The sequence below is a fragment of the Silurus aristotelis genome, assembly GCF_946808225.1.
Source record: "Silurus aristotelis genome assembly, chromosome: 13".
NCBI classification, from domain to species: domain Eukaryota; kingdom Metazoa; phylum Chordata; class Actinopteri; order Siluriformes; family Siluridae; genus Silurus; species Silurus aristotelis.
The window spans coordinates 15,439,083-15,460,606 of NC_139586.1; the positions used below are offsets into that span (position 1 = coordinate 15,439,083).

The 21,524-nt window shown below is 40.6% G+C and overlaps 2 protein-coding genes across 2 annotated transcripts in view; one reads left to right on the forward strand and one right to left on the reverse strand.

Annotated features, from left to right (window-relative positions):
* nqo1 (NAD(P)H dehydrogenase, quinone 1) overlaps window positions 1-20,462 on the forward strand; it is a gene marked incomplete at its 3' end in the record, with an annotated part of 93,032 nt that extends 72,570 nt beyond the window's left edge. The window contains exon 6 of the mRNA XM_083559544.1: window positions 20,431-20,462. Coding sequence (XP_083415670.1) covers window positions 20,431-20,462 — 32 coding nt within the window. The remainder of the gene's footprint in view (window positions 1-20,430) is intronic.
* On the reverse strand, window positions 1,784-19,096 carry drd4b (dopamine receptor D4b). The gene is made up of 4 exons (XM_083559531.1): window positions 18,312-19,096; window positions 14,013-14,122; window positions 6,702-7,300; window positions 1,784-2,527 (listed from the first exon to the last, which is right to left on the reverse strand). Exons 1-4 carry the CDS (start codon window positions 18,546-18,548, stop codon window positions 2,283-2,285), a joined length of 1,191 nt encoding a protein of 396 aa, XP_083415657.1. The 5' UTR covers window positions 18,549-19,096; the 3' UTR covers window positions 1,784-2,282.
* Window positions 20,463-21,524: the final 1,062 nt, after the last annotated feature.

The following is a 21,524-nucleotide window of genomic DNA, read 5'->3' on the forward strand; positions in this document are numbered from 1 at the left end:
CAGATGTTGAGGACAGGGGGTATGGAGACGGATGATCCTCTGTGGCCGAAAGAATAAATAATAATAATAATAATAATAATAATAATAATAATAATAATAATAATAATAAAATAAAAAAACACATTCATGGAATAAGTCTCCAGCAATATGTGTTTTTCAACAGTGGAAAGTCTTCAAAATGGAGGATATGAGCAGCTGCATGGTTTTTTTTTTTTTTTGTTGTGTTATCTTAAACACAAGAGAAAACAGAGAGGCTGTTGAGGAAATGACTGTTTGTTTTTTATATTTTCATTTACTTTTAATTAAAAAAAAACTTTTTTTATGTATGGTTCACACATTACATTTAATGTAATCTAATGCTAATCATTAAATTTAAGTAACTCTGTTCTGTGTTGAGCCACTGTATTGTTTCCTTTTAAGAATGCATGCCTTCAAGTATATTATACCTCAAATAACGTATAATTAGAAAATATATTAATTAGCCTTAATTTGTCACATATACATTACAGCACAGTGAAATTTTTTTTTCACATGTCCCAGCTTGCTCAGAAGTTGGGGTCAGAGCGCATGGTCAGCCATGATACGGCGCCCCCTGGAGCACAGACGGTTAAGGGCCTTGTTTAAGGGCCCAAGTGTGGCAGCTCGGCGATATCGGGGCTTGAACATCCAACCTTCTAATCAGTAACCCAGCGCCTAAACCTGAGCTACCACAGATACACACACACACACACACACACACACACACACACACACACACACACACACACACACACACACACACACACACACACACACACACACACACACTGTATATATTAAAATCAAATAAATCAAGTCCGAAGTTTTTTCACTTTTTGTAAATTATTATAATGTATAAACATTAAGTGAAAACAATCAGAAATATTTTCGGAAAATAGAAAAAAAACACAACTGTATATATTCATGAAACTACTTTGTTGAACCACCTTTATTTTGTGCACTTTGTCTTTTTATGGTAAAATTCCCCACTTTGAAGAAAAGCAGCAGTTAATCACATTTCTTCACATGTTTTGGTGTGAGAAATTAAACTTGAATGTTGTGAGAATTTGCCTTCGTCAAGCCCTCCCGCACCCCATAGCGCAGACAGCTGAAGTATACCAGATATTGTCACATGCAAAGAGTTATTAACACTTGTCAGTTATGTCTGCAGCTAGTTCTATGTTGCTGTGGGGCTTTTGGCAGCCTCGCTGGTAAGATACATCTCGTCTTTTTATACATTTTAGGGGATGTCCTGTCTTGGTGATGTCACTGTGATGCTCCATTTGTCTATTTGTTAATGATGACCCTTATAGTGTTCCGTGGTACCTCAAAGGTTTTGGAAATTATTTTATACCCCTTTCCTGATTGGTAACTTTCAGCAAGCAGATTACAATGGATGCTTTGTAAGGTCTTTGCACACAATAAAACAGCTGATCTGTATTTAGTGTTAATTAGAATAATTAGAATAAGTTGTATGATAATTTTTTTTAACATGACACTGAATTTGTTTGGTTCATTGTAAACATAGCTTTTTTATACTAAAATGTTTGATTGATTTTCACTTAATTTTATGTTCTAATTTTAATCTGCGCCAGTGTATTCTAATTTTGCATTGTGACGTTGTGTTCTGCTATTGTTTTACATCATTTTTGCAGGGCTATGTTCATTTTTCACAACCACTGTATATATTATTTGCTTATTTTATATAAAGCACACCACATATCAAATAAAACAAATGTCAGTCAACAGGTGAGTATTCATCATATGTCTCTTTACTTAAATGATCGCCACATGAAATGTGGACTTGGTAAATAGGCACAATGCATTGATGGCCAAGAATACATTTTGTCTTTAAAGGCATGTAAAGCATTGGCAACAGACCGTTATAGAAAAAAGAGGAATGCAGAAAGTAATACAATGCGATTACTTACACTAGGATGCTTAGTACACCATCTGTTTTTTATTCTTGATTGATTTTATCAGGTAAATCTCTCACAAACAGTTCCCAATTACCCCTCCCTTTTACATCAGTGTAGTACTACCAAAGTCCATTACCACTGCGGCACTGAGAATAATATTTATAGGCAGGGTAAAGGGTAGCTGACAAATTCTACACTCAATCAAATACATCATTACTGGTAGGTGGACCTGATAAAAGGCCAGGGTGTATAACTTCATGACTGGTGTACATAATGACTGGCACCACTTTATTAAATGTGCATACGAATGTTTTTTTATCCAATGTGCTCATTCTTGACAATAGTTCATGGCATCATTATAATTTCGTCCATTCTGCTGGGCGAGTAACAGCAGGTGCTATGTAGAAACTTGTGGAAAAACCTGCGGAATTCAGTGTTGAAGACGGTGTAGATGATGGGGTTCAATGCACTGTTCACGTAACCCAGCCATGTCACTGTGCTCATTAGGTAGTGTGAGATTTCACATGTCTCACATAGGGCCCGTGTCGTGTGAACCACAAAGAATGGAGTCCAGCAGAAAAGGAAGGCACCTGGAGACAAAAAGAATTAAATGAAAAAACTCTAATCTTGGAGGACGTGATACAAAACAGAAAAAGGACGGCACCTGGAGACAAAGAGAATTAAATGAAATGACTCCAATCGTAGAGGACGTTGTAAAACGTTTAATATTGGTGGTATTACAGCCCAGTAAACTTATAATGCTGATTTTTTTCTTATTCAGGGCAAACATAGTGAGGCTTTAATACCAAAATAGCACAATGGTGGAGACTGTGAATTCAGGTCTAAGAACTAACTATGGTATATCTCAATTATGCATGATTCAAACCTTGAAGTTGAACAGAATCACAAGTCTAAAATGTATTTTTAAGTCATTTAATTAATTCATTACTAGAAACTGTCCTTTTGAAGTCTATTAATTTTCTTCTTACATGAAAGACATCAGGATATGTGCTCTTAAAACTTACTTACCTTAAGGAGAAAATAGATTGTTATGGAAAAATGTATAGACAGTTTATAAAGAATATATACTGTATTACAGATAGATATAATCATAGCAGATGAATCTTAGCAGATGAATCATAGCAGATGTCCTTTAGACAATGAATGCATTTTCTTTATATGACTGTGTGCTACTTTAAACAAATTGCTATACTTTTAATTCTACAACTCAAAACAGAAAAAATTACCTGTACTCTGTATGATTGTGTATGTGACAAATACAATTTGAATTGAACTTGAGCATCAATACTGCCATGTCCACAAGAACTAATATAGATCTGAAAATGTTATTTTGGTTTTAAAGTGCACTCTGTCTACACCAGCTTACATCTGTATACTGCGCATGCTTAAAAACATAAGAAGCTTTGGCTTGCGTCATTTTTGTCAGCTATCCAGTTACTTACTATAATTTTGATTTAATGCAATTGCAAGTAAACGTCCCATTCACTTTGAAACAAATGTAGTCTGAAGGTTAAACAAAGTGGCATTGATCTATAACACTATCAAACTGGATAACATACACAATTACTGCATTACAGTATTGAATGTCTCATGTGTTGCATCACATGACTAAAAATACTTTTTTGTAAAGAAAACTTTTTTTGTTTTTGAAAAGTTTTCTCAGTCGACACTACAAAGCATTAACATGGCATTTTCAACTATCTACTTGGGAGAGCATCTTTAAAAACTCACTGGGCAAACACCATTCTTAGTGTCGATTGATGGCCGAAACTTATAGAAAAACTATACATTTTCAAAATAATCCATGCTGATATGGATGCAGCATAAAAGCATGATAAAATAGCCTACATTATAATTTTATTACGTTGATTTCATATAAGCTGCACTTCCATCAATTTGTATGTAACTTTTACTCTTGTAAATATTTAACTTTTGGACTTAAAATTATAAACTCTAAATGCATAGTGTGGCCTTGTGTTCAGCTGAAATAATCTAATGACTTTAGATGTTTGTTAACCAGTGGCTGTTTTAAACTAGTTAGACATCTCGAAGGAGATAAATGTAATATCATTTTTAAATCCTGGATCAAACTCTGAAAAGGCAGCATGCTCTGAACACAGCATGCCCTCCTTCCCTTCTTATAAAGGCTGAGAAGTCTGAGTCTTAGAATTAGCCGGCATTACAACACAGTTCGCACAAAAAGCTTTGGATAATTCATTAATGCCACCGGTGACACACATATTTATTCTGTATTATGCAACTGTCGTACATGAGCATATTGTGAAAATGACTTTAGTGTCTAAATTCAAATATTATTATGAAACTCGTAGCCTGATTGCATAAATTGGATTTATGAATGAGTTTTATGTATGTCATGCTAAATTATTCAAAAAATGATGATGGGATTTCTATAAATATCCACTAATGGGGTTGGACTCTGATACAGCAAATGTGAAACTGTAATATGTTGTATTTTATGTTCCCTTTAAGTTTGTACATAAATTAATTGTATGTGATTGTCTCCTTTATATACAAGGTGGGAATGAAATTTTGATTAAACTGGATAGAAGCTTATTTTGTTGTAATTCACACTGTGCATATCTGGTTTCACATATTATAAGAAGATTTACCTCAGGCTGTTCTATTTAAATTCATATTTGTAAATCATTGGTTACTATACAAGGTAAGTAAGATATTTAAAATATGTTTAATATATGGTAAAATATCTTATGTATCACACGATTAGGTATACTAAAGTAAAAGTATCCCCTGTTAAAAATAATTCCAGTAAAAATCTTTCCTTTTACAATTCTACTTCAGTAAAAGTACCAAATTACTCGCATTTTAAATAATTGTATAAAAAGTAAAAGTAAAGTATAAGTATAAAAAGTAAAAGATATAAACAATCAGAATTGCTTAAGTGTTCCGTTCTCCTACACATCATAAACTTATAGTTTTCTATTGTTCCAGACAAAAGGTCTGAGAGAACTACACAAACTCTCAGTAAGGTTATTCTTAAAGACATTCTTATTTAATGCAATTTATGTATTCCCTTTAAAGCAGCGAGAAACGGCATGTTTTATTTTTTATTTAGTGCATCCTCAAACTTGAAAAATTTACTTAGGTACAGTTACTCTCTGTCCATCACTGACAATGCATTATAAGACTCCAGGAACATGCAGAGGGAGACTTTCATAAACTAATGTTCAGGTATGACTTCCTCAATGTGATAACCTTGAGGAACCTTTGCAATGTATGCAAAAAGAATCTATGAATGGATCTACAAACCTGATTTAATCAGTTTATCTTCTCAATGAAAAATGAATGAGCGTCATGTCATGACGAGCTTTAACCATGCCTGAAAGTCTTCAAGATTAAACAGTTTGAGACACAATGAAAACATGGATTTAAGTAGAAAATGGTGTGAATGTAGATGTCTTGTGAGAGCTTAGATTTTTTTTTTGTTTGACTGACTTTCACTTAGAAGTGCCACCTCCAGCATAGGTATGATTACAATCATTTTTCAATCTGAATCATGGATTGAACTGTGATAAGACATGGGGCAGGAGAAAAACGAATACGGTTCATACAAAAAAGGATTGCTTTAATATAAGGAACATTACAGAAAAAACACTGCAGTGTAGATGTTAGATTTTCTTTTCTAAATCTACCAAAGTATAAAACAGAACAAGTTGTCATTATGTGTTTTATTTAATTTACCTAATGTGAACCTCACTCCACTTCTTTTTAGACACAGCAGGCATCTATGGCTTTTCAAGATATAAAATAAAGAGAAAGAAATACTTGAGTATTTTTTTTAAATTTTTTTTACTGAAATTACTAACTAGGTATCATCTAACAAGGTTACTTAACTCTTTCCTGCTTGCGCTTGTGTGTGTGTGTGTGTGTGTGTGTGTGTGTGTGTGTGTGTGTGTGTGTTAAAGAAAGACTAATATGCCTGCATAAAAAATCTACTCAAAGACGTATTCACAAAGAAATTATGTTTCTGGCCGACATGGTGTTTGTCATGTCTGCTAAAACATTTGGCTAGCTAACCAGTGCTGATTTATAATCTAATCTATTTTTCAAAGTATTTTTAACTCAATAAATTTACTGTTAATCCTAGCCTCCTAGCTCAGTTCATAAGTCTTTATAAGTATGTACATGTATTTTCTATAAGTATTTACAGGTGTGTATGATATTTACTGGACAAATAGACAGTTAGCAAAAATGAGCTTATCAGTCCGGATTTCAAGTCATTTTTATAAATACTGAGGCTAACACAGCATAATTTTTAAGTCATTTACATAAATACTAATAATATTTATAATTGCTACAGCGTTTTAACCACTAAGGATATTAGTTAGGTGTTTATTATTAACTTTTAGAATATTTATGCAAATGAAATTTTTTTGGGGAAATGTCTAGTCTTTAAACTATGGCTATTTAGTAAGGTTTATATGCAGGGGTCTTTAATCTTATAAACAAAGGTCCGGTGTGGCTGCAGGCTTTCATTCTAACCAAGCAGGAGCCACAGCTGAGTCCAAGTGTTTAATCAGCCAACCTTAGACTTCAATCAACTATCAAATGTGCTTTCTGTTTGTCTGGAATAAAAGCCTGCAGCCACATTGTCCCTTTGTGGAGACCGAAGAACCCTGGTTTATGTCTTGTCATCCATACAGTATTTATGCATTGTACTTATTTATTTTTTATTTATTACTTATCTTTCATTAAAACACTTACCCACAACAACAGGTAGGACCTTCATGGCTTTCCGCTCCCTGCCATTGATCTTGGCCCTCTTTTTTCTTTGGGATGTGTTCTGAATTTCAGCGTAGGCAATAGTCTGAATAGTGCTGTTATTGTACTCCGGTGGCAAGGGGCTGCTGGGCTGCATGTCATCATCAAGCTCATCCACATTGCACTGTGCCAGATCTTGCTGAATGACACGAGGCAACACGGGCATTGGAGTTGGCAAAGCTGCCAGAGGTGGAAGAGCAGCAGCAGCGGCGGCATGCTGAAGCTTACGACAGGCCTGGATGCTCTTTTTCAGCTTGAGCTTACGGGCCTCCTCCCAGCGACGAAGGCCATGGAACATTCCACAATACAGCAAGAGCATAATGGGGCAGGGAATAAAAAAGGAGCAGACAGAAGAGTACACTACATAGTTGTCATCTTCCAGCTTGCACACAGTCGGGTCACGATTCGGAACATTGTTTATGCCAAAAATGATGGGGGAGGCCACAGCTAGGGCAAGAAGCCAGGTGCCTGAGAGTAGAACAATTTGTCGATGGTCTACATGCCTTCGGTTGTAGTTCAATGGCACAGACACTGCGATGAACCTGTCAAGTGGATGCACAGAAGTAAAAACAGAACAGCATGAACTTTCTATACATAGAATGCTGTCTGGTGCTTTGATGACAAATTCCAACATTTTTCATATAGTTTAACTTTAAAATCTTGCTGTTTATGTTTATAGACATTTAGCAGAAAGTGTTCTTTTTCTAACTTCGCTCGGTGTTTCACTATGGGAATCGCTTTGGGCGTGACCAACTACGGAAGCTCTTATGACACCACGTCTGTCTTGACAGACAGGTTGACCTGAGATCAGGCTCCGCCCCACCTTTATCCCTCAGGTCGAACCCTTCTAACATCATTCGCGCTTTTTTCTCGTGAGGGACTACACTAAGCTCTCTCAGCACTTCCAGTTCTCGGCTGGTTTCGCTTAACTGTTCATCGTGCGGGCCGTCATTGGATTCCGCCACTGAACACGAGGTCAGTCGTACGGAATCGTGCTGAGCGACATCACGGAATAGCGTCCGCGTCGAGGCGAGCTATTCCTATTCCAACCTGCTGGGTATTAAGTTACACGGTAGGGACGTAGTAGTGTCAGGCTATTACAGGCTTAGCGCGTCAAGGCGAAGCCTTCGGAGGGCTAACTACCCTGCGAACATCGGCAGACTAACGTGTTGTGATGAGTCTAATATTCCCCGTACTCAGCCATGTCGACGATCATCCCCCCCACCAAAGGGAATGAGTCGAAGATCAGGGAGGTTGCATCCCGCCCGTGTCCATCATCATGTGGAGCAACCATCTCGGGCAGGGACCCTCACCCGATGTGCATTACGTGCATGGGCCCGAAGCACACTCAAACTTCGCTCGCGGACCCGCGAACATGCGCTCACTGCGCGTCGATGCCGGTGAAACATTTGGAGAGACGGCTGAGAGTAGCGGTGGCTAACCAACAGGACCCGCCTGTTCACAGCTCTGCCCATAAGGGTCACACCTCCGGCGAGGTCTACGGCCGTCTAACATCAGCCGCGAGCTACCACGAGCTGGGCGGACCTGATGGAGGCCGAATCGCCGGTCATGCCGCCTCTGTTCGATAACCTCCTCGCGGAGGATGAGGAACGACCGTGCGACGAGGACGCAGATGCGAACTCAGACCTCCTCGACTTGGATATGGAGGACGAGGATGAGGACGACAATGGTCCCTTCCCGGCCCAACAGTCGAGACCCCAGAGAGCAGGCGATGCAACCTCACAGGCTGAAGGTAACCTGCATGAGGTATGCAAACGAGCCGTGGCGAAGCTAGGACTAGCTTGGGACGCGGAGGGAGCTGTGAGAGACCTTTACGACGGGAAAAGGCTGCCGCCTGCTCAACCCGCTGCTAGACAGCTCCTGCCCGCCGTGCCAGCTTGCATGAAGGAGATGTCTCGTTACTGGTCTAGCTCCTTCAAGAGCAAGCTTCCCGCAAAAGGGTGCTCCAAGCTGGAGATTCAAGGGATGGAGGAGCTGGGGTTGGCCGAACCCCCAGCTGTGGAGCCTTCGGTGGCTTATCACCTCCATCCGAACCGCCGTTCTACATCTGCCTCCTCTCAAATTGCACTGCCTGGGAAAATCGAGAGATTGACGGCGTCCATCCAACAGAGGATGTATAAATACGCAGCGCAGTCAGTGTGCTCGCTAAATGCGTTGACTTTGCTGTCCACGTACCAGGCGGAGATTTTAGAGGAAATGGGACGACAGCTCGACACGGGAGTACCTAACCCGGTACTTTGGGACGAGATCTGTGTGGTGAATGACCTAATTCTCCGCTCTTCACGAGGCGCAGTTCAGGGCTGAGAGAGCGTTGTGGCTTAACCTGTCAGGCTTGGGTGACACACAGAAAGCGGAAGTCATGGATGCTGCCTACGACCCCGCTAAAGGTCTGTTCGGTCCAGCTCTAGAGAAAATGAGAGAAACCAGCACTCTCAGGAAACAGGAGGATGAAGCATTCAACCTCTGTTTGCCTCGTAAGCTGTCTCAAAACACGCCCCCTCAGCCAGCGCGACGGGGTTTTGCCGCGGCTGCGAGAGGAAGACCGATGAACGCGAGAAGCACAAGATCGGCTCTCAGCGGACAGCAAGCTGGTCAACGTCCGAGATCAGATGGCTCAGGACCGTGGGGAAAGCATTCATTTGCGGCCGTGGCGGCTAAAAACGTCCGCCCCACCCCGAGGAGCGGAAGAAGAAGCGTGCGACCTGACACGCAAATGTTCTCCTATCCTCCTTTCTCCGCTGGCGAAGAAAAGGAGAAGAGAACACAGCACGGTTCTAAGTTCCGTAAGGGCTTCCTCTCTAGTTTCTCCTCGGGTTCGAGGAATAAGGGAAAATGTAGTGTCACCAAGCACTCCCGACATTTGTTCACTCGCACGTCAGTTCAGACGATTGCGCAATAAAGAATACATCATCGCATCCAAGCCACGGGCTGAGGGCGATGTGTTAAAAAATAAAAAACACATTAAATGTGGCACTTTCGCATCCAGGCGATCAGCCGAGGGCGATAGTGTGCGAAAATCCTGAGAATTCAGCGTGCACCCCCCTAGTTTTACCACTGGAGGGCACGCTCGCTCTGCCAGCGGAGCCCAGCGCGGCGACGGTTGGGACGTCATCAACGTGCGACCAGAGTTGTGTACGCGGGGGTTCCCTTTCTGCGCGCCTAGTCAATTGGCGCGCATGCACTGTTCCTTCGTGGGTGTTAAGCACGATTTCACGGGGATACGGGCTTCAATTCGCAATGAAACCACCCAGATTCAACAGTGTGTTGGTCTCGGTAGCCGAAGAAGAGACGGCTCGCGCTCCTAACGACCGAGATCGACTCTCTTTTGAGCAAAAGGGCAATCAGAGTTGTTCCAGAGGCAGAAAGCCGTCAGGGTTTTTACTCCCGGTACTTTGTGTTCCCGAAGAGAGGAAGCACATCTCTTCGTCCGATCTTGGGTTTGCGTGTGTTAAACAAGCACCTGAGAAAATATTCATTCAGAATGTTGACACACAAAGCACTCTGTCGGTCGATCCATCCAAACGATTGGTTTGTGACAATCGATCTATTAGACGCGTATTTTCACATAGACGTTTACCCGTCACACAGCAAATATTTGAGGTTTGCGCACAGAAGCACTGCCGACGAGTTTCAAACCATTCCGTTCGGACTGTCTTTTGCTCCGAGGACTTTCAGCAAGTGTGTGGAGGCGGCTCTTTTGCCGCTGAGAAACAGCGGGATTCGGATTTTGTCTTATATAGACGATTATCTGATATGCTCCTCGTCAAGAGAGCAAGCGATCAGAGATGCGGAGAGCGTAGTCACTCATCTCTGCATCTTGGGTTTCAAAATAAACAGGGAAAAGAGCCGCTTGTGTCCCGCGCAGTGCGCGGAATATCTAGGTCTCAGTATAGATTCCCTCTCCTATCTAGTCACGCTGACAGAGAGGAGAATCGCAGCATCCCGTTTTCGGGCAGGGACTATGGTCCCGTTCCAAGTGTGCCTACGAATGCTGAGTTTAATGGCCTCAGTGATTTCTGTGGTGCGTCTGGGACTTCTCATGATGAGAGATTTTCAGAGATGGGTCGCGCGGTTGCGCTTATGTTCCCGACGTCATCTCAATCGGCCAGTCAAAATAACACATGCGTGCGTCTTAGCGCTCCGCCAATGGGGATGCCCCGCGACTCTTCGTTCGGGGATTCCCTTGGGGGCGGTGTCGTCGAGGGTTACTATGACGCCGGACGCGTCTTTGGCGGGCTGGGGTGCGACCCTTATGGGCAGAGCTGTGAACAGCGTTTGGCCTCCACAGCTAATCCCGAGACATATAAACTACTTGGAGTTGTTGGCAGTATTTCTAGCGCTGAAACATTTTCTGCCTTTCATAAAGGGCCGACATGTGTTGGTGAAAACAGACAATTCCACAGTGGTCGCGTACATCAACCGGCAGGGAGGTGTGCGCTCCCTCCAGCTGCATCAGTTGGCGAAGGAAACTGATAATGTGGTGCGACACCAGGCTTTTGTCCATCAAAGCGACTCTTGTTCCAGGCATATGGAACAATTGTGCGGATCTGTTGTCCAGGGGAAACCCCCTGTACGGGGAATGGGAACTGCACACCCAGGTGGTGGAGCACATATGGCAGAGATACGGCCGGGCTCCCGTAGATCTCTACGCCTCGCGAGAAAACGCTTAGTGTCCTCTGTTCTTTTCTCTAAGGGACGAAGATGCACCGTTGGGTGTGAATGCGTTAGCCCACCCGTGGCCAAGTCAAGTCAAGTCAAGTCAAGTTTATTTGTATAGCGCTTTTCACAACAGACATTGTCTCAAAGCAGCTTTACAGAAAACAACAGTGAAGGTGAATGGTGTGCGTTTGTCCCTGATGAGCAGCCGTGGCGACAGTGGCAAGGAAAAACTCCCTTAGATGATATGAGGAAGAAACCTTGAGAGGAACCAGACTCAAAGGGGAACCCATCCTCATATGGGTGACATCAAAAGTTTGGTCATAAATCTTTCAACAATACAGAACAATTTGTGATCATCATAGATCCAGCATCAGCTTCTCCATGCCAGGGCCTTTAAACACTCGGCATCTACTTCTCCATGATCATCCATAGGTCCATAATCTTCACGAGGTGGGACGTGACTGGAGCTGGCCAAACCTCAGGAAGCCTCGGGATGGGGAGAGAAAGAGAAGCAGTGGAGAGGAATTAGCGTAGCTGCTGTTCATGATATTAACAGCACAAGTTGATAATGTGCATGTGATCAGATGTTCTGGAGCACAAGGTTGTGATGTGATGTGCGTGATGTGTGTTATGTGTAGGCTTTGCTAAAAAGATATGTTTTTAATCTACACTTAAACTGGGAGAGTGTATCTGAACCCCGAACACTGTCAGGAAGACTATTCCAGAGTTTAGGAGCTAAATGTGAAAATGCTCTACCGCCTTTAGTGGACTTTGCTATTCTAGGAACTACTAGAAGCCCAGAGTTTTGAGATCTCAGGGAGCGTGACGGATTGTAGCGTGTTAAGAGACTGGATAGATACATGGGAGCCAAACCATTTAGTGCTTTATAAGTGAGTAGCAGTAGTTTGTAGTCTATTCGAAACTTAATAGGAAGCCAATGTAGGGACGATAAGATTGGGGTTATATGATCGTATTTTCTTGACCTAGTAAGAACTCTTGCTGCGGCATTCTGAACTAACTGAAGCTTGTTTATTAATGATGCAGGACATCCACCTAGTAATGCATTACAGGCCAAACGTTCTTCTCTACGCTTTCCCTCCACTGAGCTTGATTTCCCCCACCCTGGCCAGGGTCAAAGAACTCAGCTTGTCACTGATTCTGATAGCTCCACGTTGGGCGTCCAAACACTGGATCGCAGAAATAGTTCAGCTACTGTCAGATCAACCGTGGCCACTCCCTCCACGGAGGGACCTTCTGTCCCAGGCGGGCGGGGAGATTTATCATCCGCACTCGGACAGCATTGCACCTCTGGGCCTGGCCCGTGAGAGGTGGAACTTGAGTGTGGCAGGTTTACCCCAATCGGTTATACACACTATCCAGAGTGCCAGGGCCTCGTCTACTCGCACGCTTTATGACAATAAATGGCGAGTTTTTGAGGAGTGGTGTGGCCGCGGTCACATTGTCTCTTTCCAGTATTCTTTGGGAGACATTTTGTGCTTTCTCCAGGATTTGCTGGATAAAGGGAAACCTTTTTTTTACTTTGAAGGTGTATCTGGCGGCTATTTCTGCGTGTCATGTCGGGTTTAATAACGAACCTGCGGGTCGGCACCCTTTGATTAGCCGGTTTATGAAAGGTGCACGCCGTAAGAGGCCGGTGTCTCGGCAGTTAGTGCCTCAGTGGGACCTGTCTTTGGTTTTGGAAGCCCTTTCTCATCACCCCTTCGAGCCGGTGGATGGCGTAGGGCTGAAATTTCCGTCTCTTAAGACGGCGCTGCTTGTGGCTCTAGTGACTGCTATCTATCTGACCAGCTGTTTGTGTCTTGGGCTACCCCTCACAAAGGGAAGCCGTTGTCGAGACAACGGCTGTCCCGCTGGATTGTGGAGGCTATATCTATAGCGTATGAATGCTGTGGTTCTCAGGCATCTGTGGGTCTGAGGGCCCACTCTACTAGAGGGATGGCGACATCATGGGCCCTACTTAAGGGAGTTTCTATTCAGGAAATTTGTGCGGCGGCTGGCTGGGCTACGCCACACACCTTTGTGCGGTTTTATAGACTAGATGTGTCTGAGTCATCCTTGGCAAATGCAGTGCTGAGTGCCAGACGTTCTGAGCCCATGTGATTGGCTTGTGCAATCCGGGAGCGGTCTATATCTCCCATAGTGAAACACCGAGCGAAGTTAGAAAAAGAACGATGGGTTACTTAACGTAATCCCGGGTTCTTTGATAACAGAGTGAGGTGTTTCACCAGCACTTCCCTCCTTGCACGGGGACGGGAAGAAATCTCGCTGCAATGATGTTAGAAGGGGTCGACCTGAGGGATAAAGGTGGAGCGGAGCCTGATCTCGGGTCGACCTGTCTGTCAAGACAGACGTGGTGTCATAAGAGCTTCCGTAGTTGGTCACGCCCAAAGCTATTCCCATAGTGAAACACCTCACTCTGTTATTAAAGAATCCAGGATTACGTTAAGTAACCCATCGTTTTCATTAAGCTCCAAGACTACTAACACTATTCAGAAGAATATATTTTTCTGTACCTGTTAGAAATGAATCAAAATGCAAAGTCAAAATGCAAACCTGTCAACACTGATGGCACACAGGTTGAATATAGAGGCAGTGCATAGCATCACATCCATAGCCATCAGGCCATCACAGACTACCATGTCCAAGGACCAGACACCCTGAAACTACACAGAATATAGACCGATATATACCGTTTCCAATCAGCACAAATGCATTCATCCACACCAGCTAAAAGTTTCAGTTATATCATTTTAAAGATTAACATTTAGTAATAAGTTGCATGGCTATGATTAAACAGATTGTTCTTGTTTTGTTTATACTATCACCATGGTCTCAGGTACACATATTTCCTTCTCATCTTTAAACAATCTGTTTTCTCTATCACATTAATTTGAGCCATTTTGTCAATTTGATAATCTGACCAAGTGCTAATGACTTTTTGTCATATTTTATTGACTATGCTAAAATGCTAGGGCTGGAACACAGACTTCCAATTACCCCTGATCTCTACAGTAAAACCTCCACTGTTTGAATGGAAAGGAATCTTTCAGGCAATTAATAGCAATACAAAATATATATACAAATCAAACAACCTATGTATGGTGTTAATGATTTTGCCTTGTACTCTTATCAGATTTTAACATGTTTAAAATGTAATAAAAACGAATTACAAAACAATAATTGGCACTATGCATACTGTTTTAAACTCTTACTGCTATAAAAGTGTAGAAAAAGTCTGATTTATATATAACCTTTGCATTATATATGTTTTGCGGTTGCAGGGAGAAGAGGTGGAGAAGGTGGAGGAGTTCAGGTACCTGGGGTCAACAGTGCAAAGTAATGGAGAGTGTGAGAAGTGAAGAAAAGAGTGCAGGCAGGGTGGAGTGGGTAGAAAAGAGTGGCAGGAATGATTTGTGATAGAAGGGTATCTGCAAGAGTGAAAGGGAAAGTTTATAGGACTGTGGTGAGACCTGCGATGTTGTATGGTTTAGAGACAGTGGCATTGAGTAAAAGACAGGAGGTGGAGCTGGAGGTAGCAGAGCTGAAGATGTTGAGGTTTTCGTTGGGAGTGACGACGATGGACAGGATTAGAAATGAGTTTATTAGGGGGACAGCGCATGTAGGAAGTTTTGGAGACAAGGTGAGGGAGGCGAAATTTAGAGGGTTTGGACATGTGCAGAGGAAGGACATGGGTTATATGGAGGATGGAGCTACCAGGAAGGAGGAAAAGAGGAAGGCCAAGGAGGAGGTTCATGGATGTGGTGAGGGAAGACATGCAGGTAGTTGGTGTGACAGAGGCAGATGTAGAGGACAGGGGGTTGTGGAGACGGATGATCCGCTGTGGCGACCCCTAATGGGAGAAGCCGAAAGAAGAAAAATATATGTTTACACATACTATAAATACATTTATTTCTGAGTTTAAACTGGGCTTCTGCTTCAGTTGTTTTCATTTAATTCTTTTTTTGAATACTCATAATTTCAGCATGGTTTATGGAATGTGACTGTTCATTTCGCCTGTCATATAGCCTATTTGTTATAAGCTTCCATTATTCTACATATTTACTGTTAGTCATTCAAACTCGATTTGGACACCATAAAGCTTCACTCTTTAAATATTTCTAAAGTCCGGGGCAAATCTGCACATTTGATTTCATTCAGAACCACTCGTTTAACACTCCCACTGTGTTATTAAATCCAATAGTACCTATTTTTCTTACTGTAAAACCTCAGCTATATAAAACTTGTAGGGTTTCAGTGCCACACTGGGGATTTGTCTTTGTACAAACACCAACTGGGTGAAGGTTAATCTTTTCATTCATGCCCCATTTAAGGGATTTTTTCTGGTTTTGTCTGCTTCCTCATAATAAAGTGTGTGGACTGGATGGAGCCTCAACATACGGTTGACTTTCATCTTGTCTGTTACGGCATCACTAAACCGCTGTCTTATGCAACGAGGCATACGGATTAAACCTGTGCTAGTGACCCAAAGTTAATAGGATCAGACAATTGGATTAAATTATAAACATGTAAGAGAACAGAGGTATTTCCAGGCCTCTTGAGGCATGGATTGGGATGCTCTGGTCCTGTTGAATGATTAAGTAAATGGTCTACAGTGAAACAGGACAACAATCAAAAATCTTAAAAAAATATCAAAAAGAAAAACTTGAATTTAATTGAATCTGGTCAGAGAAGTAAATATTAATAAAGAATTGTTTTTATCCTATTTGTGTGCAAATGTTTACATTGTATATTATAAGCTAATGAGGACTTTTTTCATGAATTACAGTCTTACAAATCCTTTAAATCACTTGTATGTATTTAATAATAAAAAAAAAAAAAATCATTTAAGGTTTCTTTTATGCTAGTTCCTAGTGGTTTCAGTTCAGACACTTTTCTATGAAGACTTTTTTAAGATGCTAAATGTTAAAGTGATTTATTAATACAGTTCTTATGCCCATTCTTTGAGCATCTGGTAATTGGGAATGAGATTACCTGTGGATGAAAATAAATCAATTAGAATGCACTGAATATTCCAGATGGAGGGGCGGTGCTGTTGTAGAAAGTGTTTTTGCTTTACAGCCTTGGGTTCAATCCTAAACTCAGGTTACTATTTGTGCACTTGGGTTACTGTCTGTTCGGAATTCTTCATGTTCGTCTCGTATCCGATCCCAAATACACGTGCATAGCTATTCTAAAATGCCCCTGTGTGAATGAAGTTACAAATGTGTGTGCATGTTGTTGTGTGATAGATGGACATCCCAGAATAGGCTTTCATGATCCTGACAAGTTACTGAAGATGAATGAGTGAATAAATATTCCATCTGTCTCAAATGGCACATGCTCATAGGGGAGATTTTTGCTCAGTGTTTTAATATTTATTCAACATTTCAAGTACAGCTTAGAAAAGCAATGCATGCAGTAAAATGGCCCTGTTCCTGTGTGGGTTTTATATGGGTTTTCTGGTTTCCTTCCACTTCCGAAAAATTATGCAGTAGCTGAAATAATATTGAATGTATATGTGTGTTTTCAACAACGGACTGGCATCTCATTCAGGGTGTGTAACCACTACATATCAATTGTTCTTGAGTAGGCTACAGATCCATCTTGACCCTGATTCATTAACAAACAAATGCTTTGTCAATACTGGCTGGAGATTATAAAGTAAATGTAAAACTGAAAATTCTAATGTGCATGTGCATTTGATTATTAATAATTAATTATATATAAATATTTAGGTCATAAAAGGTGATGTAATTAATAATGTTATCATTTATCAGTTTGAAAACATTAAAACTGCATCCTGTTCTGAGATCAATTTTGCACAATGTGCCACTCTGTCCACCCATAAACATTTACATTTATTCACATGACTGGCATTAAACAGTCAATACTGTTAGAGGATACATCCCACGCATGGGCCCAACACTGGCTCCTTGGTAGTTACTAGAAACATGAAACCAGTAGAGCACAAATCCCCTTCATGCACATGTTCAAGGTCTCATAACAATCAGGCCAGATATGATGGCGACTAAAGTGTCAGGGTAGAGTTTAAAAATATATATTTTTTATTTCAATATTCCAAATGTATTCTCATCCCAAATAAAGTGGGATTTGAGCATAAAAAAGAGAATACTTGTTTTACTGTCTTATTATATTACTTTTGCCATAATGATTGGGTTTGATCTATAGATGTATTACAATTTATTTCATGTTCGAAAACGGTTCAATTTGGGTGCATAAGTGTTCACTAACGTTTCATATGAATCATATTTGAATAAATATTTGACTGCTTTTCCTAAAAATGGCAGCAGATATAGAGTAAGCAAATCATATGCAAAAGATCTGGACTTTTCACTCTCTCTCTCTCTCTCTCTCTCTCTCTCTCTCTCTCTCTCTCTCTCTCTCTCTCCCTCTCTATAGGGACTCATCGAAATTGGGTTTTTAATAACATTAAGGTTTTAAACTGCTTTTGCCAAAAGGTTGCATGATAATGGTTCTGTCATGAAGGTAATCTGAGGAATTTCCAAAAGATCTTCCAGGAATCTTTGCTTTTTAAGTGCTGTAATGGACTAATGTACCTAGCAGACAGACCCATCAGAAAAAGAAATGGCCACTTATCAGGTTTGAAATAAAAAAAAGAAAGAAAGAAAAAAAGAAAGAAAGAAAGAAAAGAAACCACTTATATACATAACTGAAGCTATATAGACCTCACGTTTTCGTTGTATATTAATCACTTCTTTGTAGAAAATGTATTTGATCATCTACCCAAACTATTTCAGATCATGTGAATCTCATGATAAATATTATACAGACAGAGTATATTTGTTCTTTCCCCGTATGGTTTGGTCTTACCTCGGCGTAAACGAACAGCGGCAGCACCAAGACAGCCAGCAGAAGATCAGCCACAGCCAGACTCACGATAAAGTAATTGGTCGTGGTTTTTAAAGCCTTTTCCCGGGACACACTAAGACAGACCATGACATTGCCGCAGATGATGACTATGATGAGACAAATGCCTAATATGAGCGCCGGGAAGTTGTGCTCGTTAATGGGCGGCGCGGTGCTGTTCAGCTGGCTCAGGTTCTTCATCTTAAATCCTCGTCGACATGGACAACTTTTCTGTGGTCCAAACGAGAACGTCTTTTTTTTTCTTCACCCAAACATCAGATGAACCTTCGTTAAATCAGTACCTCTGCATCTTTGGTTCTTTGGAAAACTACCCCATGTCTGACGGAGCGGCTCGAAGCTCCGTCTCTTGACGCACTGCTGCTTATCCTGTGGATATTCACTAATAAAAGCTGCTCTTGCGTATAGATTTGAAATATATTTATTGATATTGATCCAGTAAAGGGCCGATGACTTTAGCCTGAATGATCCGTGTAGAAGCTGGACACTGAGGACTGTAAAGACTCTGCGCCCTCACTCTAAGTTGGAAGTGCTTTCAGATCCCCTGCTCAGGTGCGCCGCGTGGGAGGAACCGCTTTACATCATTTAACGGTTCCAATGTGATCCAGTGATGACGAGGATGTGAAGAAGAAGAAGAAAGTCATGATGATGGTGATGATGTCTCTCACGTGTAGAACACTATAATGAGAGCTGACAATCTACATGCATATTAGCTAGTGTCCTGGCACACCACTGACAACGCAGATTAAGCATTAAGACTAGTACATCATGTCTGTGTACATCACAGGTACATCATGTCTGTACACAATTATTTCTGTAAAGGTCAGATCACAAAAAAAAAAAAAAAAAACGCCACCAGAGAGGGTTTGATCGGGTTACTTAATAGTACTGAACTACTTCTCCATGAATTTATGTACCACTCCTGGGTTCTCCTTTTCACTGCAATAAATATGACTAATACACTCTCTGTAGATGCACACTATGTCTACTATTACATTTAATGTATTGCACATTTGATAAATCCTACTTTGTATTGCTGCTTCACCTTCGTGTTATATTCTTGTCTGTCTACTGCCCAGACCCCACACATTAGGAGTCTGCTACCTTTTGCACTCTTATTCTATTTAAGTAAATAATGGGAGAGTTTGTGGCCTTTACAACAAATGGTTGTTGTGAAAATTAGCAAGAATTTAGCATTTGTACTCCTGAGATGTTCTGTCCCAGTTCTCACTCATGTTTGCTGCTGGTAACTATTAACTGAAAAGCTAGAAACAGGAAATTCATTCATATAGACTTGTTTTAAGCCTTTATTAAATTATGATATTATGATGAATAAACACACATGTACAGTATGATATACAAAATATTCCCAAAAAAAATTTTCTGGGATGTTTTTTCTTAAAAGATTAGACATTGTGTGGTTATCAGCCACACCTGATGCCACCCAATTAAGGACATAATGAACCAGAATATATTGACCAGGGATACAATTCTGCAGTAACAATTCTTGCTAAATTCCTGACCAAAGATATGTTGCTTAGACCATCCAGATTTTGGGGTTGGTGCACCATTTTTGCACCAGGAGAATGACAATTACAATGTACAACAGACTTAACATTTTGTGCACGACAAATAATCTTGAGCTACGTTTCCATGTTGCCTTTAACAGTGTTCAAATGATCACATGACTGAAATAACTCTTCAAGAAGAGTTCAACTATCAACTCTTTCATGATTGAAAACACTCTTGCATACACTCTAGAATAAAATGAACACTTGGATTACCGAATAGATATTTTTCAGCATTTAACACAAAACTGCATTAATTTTAAACAATTGTAAGTGGTACTCACATTACTAAGTTAATATTCCAGTGCTGCATCTAGGCTTACAGAGTTCAGTTAACACATTATTGTACTAACTCCAGCATTTGCTTTCCAGGAACAGTAGCTACTAAATGACCTTTACTCATATTAATTAAGCTTTTGTACGGAACGGACTGTTTAAACTTACATCACTGAAGCCTTGAATTTACATCATTGAGTCTTCCTTTATTCAATACATTCGAATGGAATCGATTGAACACACAGAACACTGAAGAGTACAACTGTCGCATTGAAGGTAAAAAAAGATCTCACATGATTTATCTTGGTTAAATTTTTAACATCAAAAATCCTGCAATTTTACCATAGATCTGAAGACCTAGAGTATAAAATTTTTATTTATTTTTTTATAATCAAAGGTTTTGCTTCTCTTTCCTGCCATTTATGCATATATTCTAATGCCATGTACTGTGGATGAGGTCACATACCATCCTGTGCATATAATGGATTAGATATAATTGCATGAAGTTTTCCAGAATAGTATCGTATAATTAAGTCAGTGCTGTCAGGAAAAAGCCAATTTTTTAGCAATGGGTATGAACAATGTCAATGTATCTTTAAAGATTATTAAATATTAAATATAATTGCTTGCTTTTGAAAGGTCACTTTAAAGGCATTTTAAAAGTCATGATGCATTATGTTTTTCAAACTAAAGCATTTGTACTCTGTACTCTGTACTCTTCTTTCCTCAGGCAATCACCCTTATTAACAACTGACCTTAACTTAACTTATATGCCCTGCTTCATATTTATAAGTGCTGCATTATTAGAACCATCAGTCACCACCTCATCCCCATATGTTACACACACTATTACTGCTGCAAATTGTAAAAGTAACCTCTTTATCTTACATGATGCACAATACTGCTATTTGCACTACCATGCACTCTCACACTGCAATGTACAGTAAAGTAGATCTGTCATACACAGTGGTCCCCCGGAACTCACAGGGGTTATGTTCTAAGACCACCGCAAGTTCCGAAAATCTGCAAATTTTGGACACACCCCAGCACTCCCTATAGTTTCTTAGTGAATTCATCTAGACATTATGTCACTTTAATACAATAATGTGTTTTAAAAATGTTTATAAAATTTGTTAGTGAAAACATAGTTTAAAATGTTATTCCTAACTTTCCTGAACATTCGGTCCCGCTGCAGATTTCCGCAAATTTAAGGATAATCCACAACTTGCTGTTAGTTAGGTTCCAAATAAGAACCCACAAATATTTTGAACCACAAGTTCCAAACCACGAATTGTCGGGGGTTGACTGTACTCTG

Bases quoted from the DNA above. Each gene is read 5' to 3' on its own strand.
- drd4b (XM_083559531.1), bottom strand. From the start codon at position 18,548: ATGAAGAACCTGAGCCAGCTGAACAGCACCGCGCCGCCCATTAACGAG. The intron at 14,123-18,311 runs GTAAGACCAAAC...TATTCTGTGTAG, and splicing joins CGCTGTTCGTTTACGCCGAG to TTTCAGGGTGTCTGGTCCTT. The intron at 7,301-14,012 runs GTTTGCATTTTG...TCCACTTGACAG, and splicing joins TGTGCCATCAGTGTTGACAG to GTTCATCGCAGTGTCTGTGC.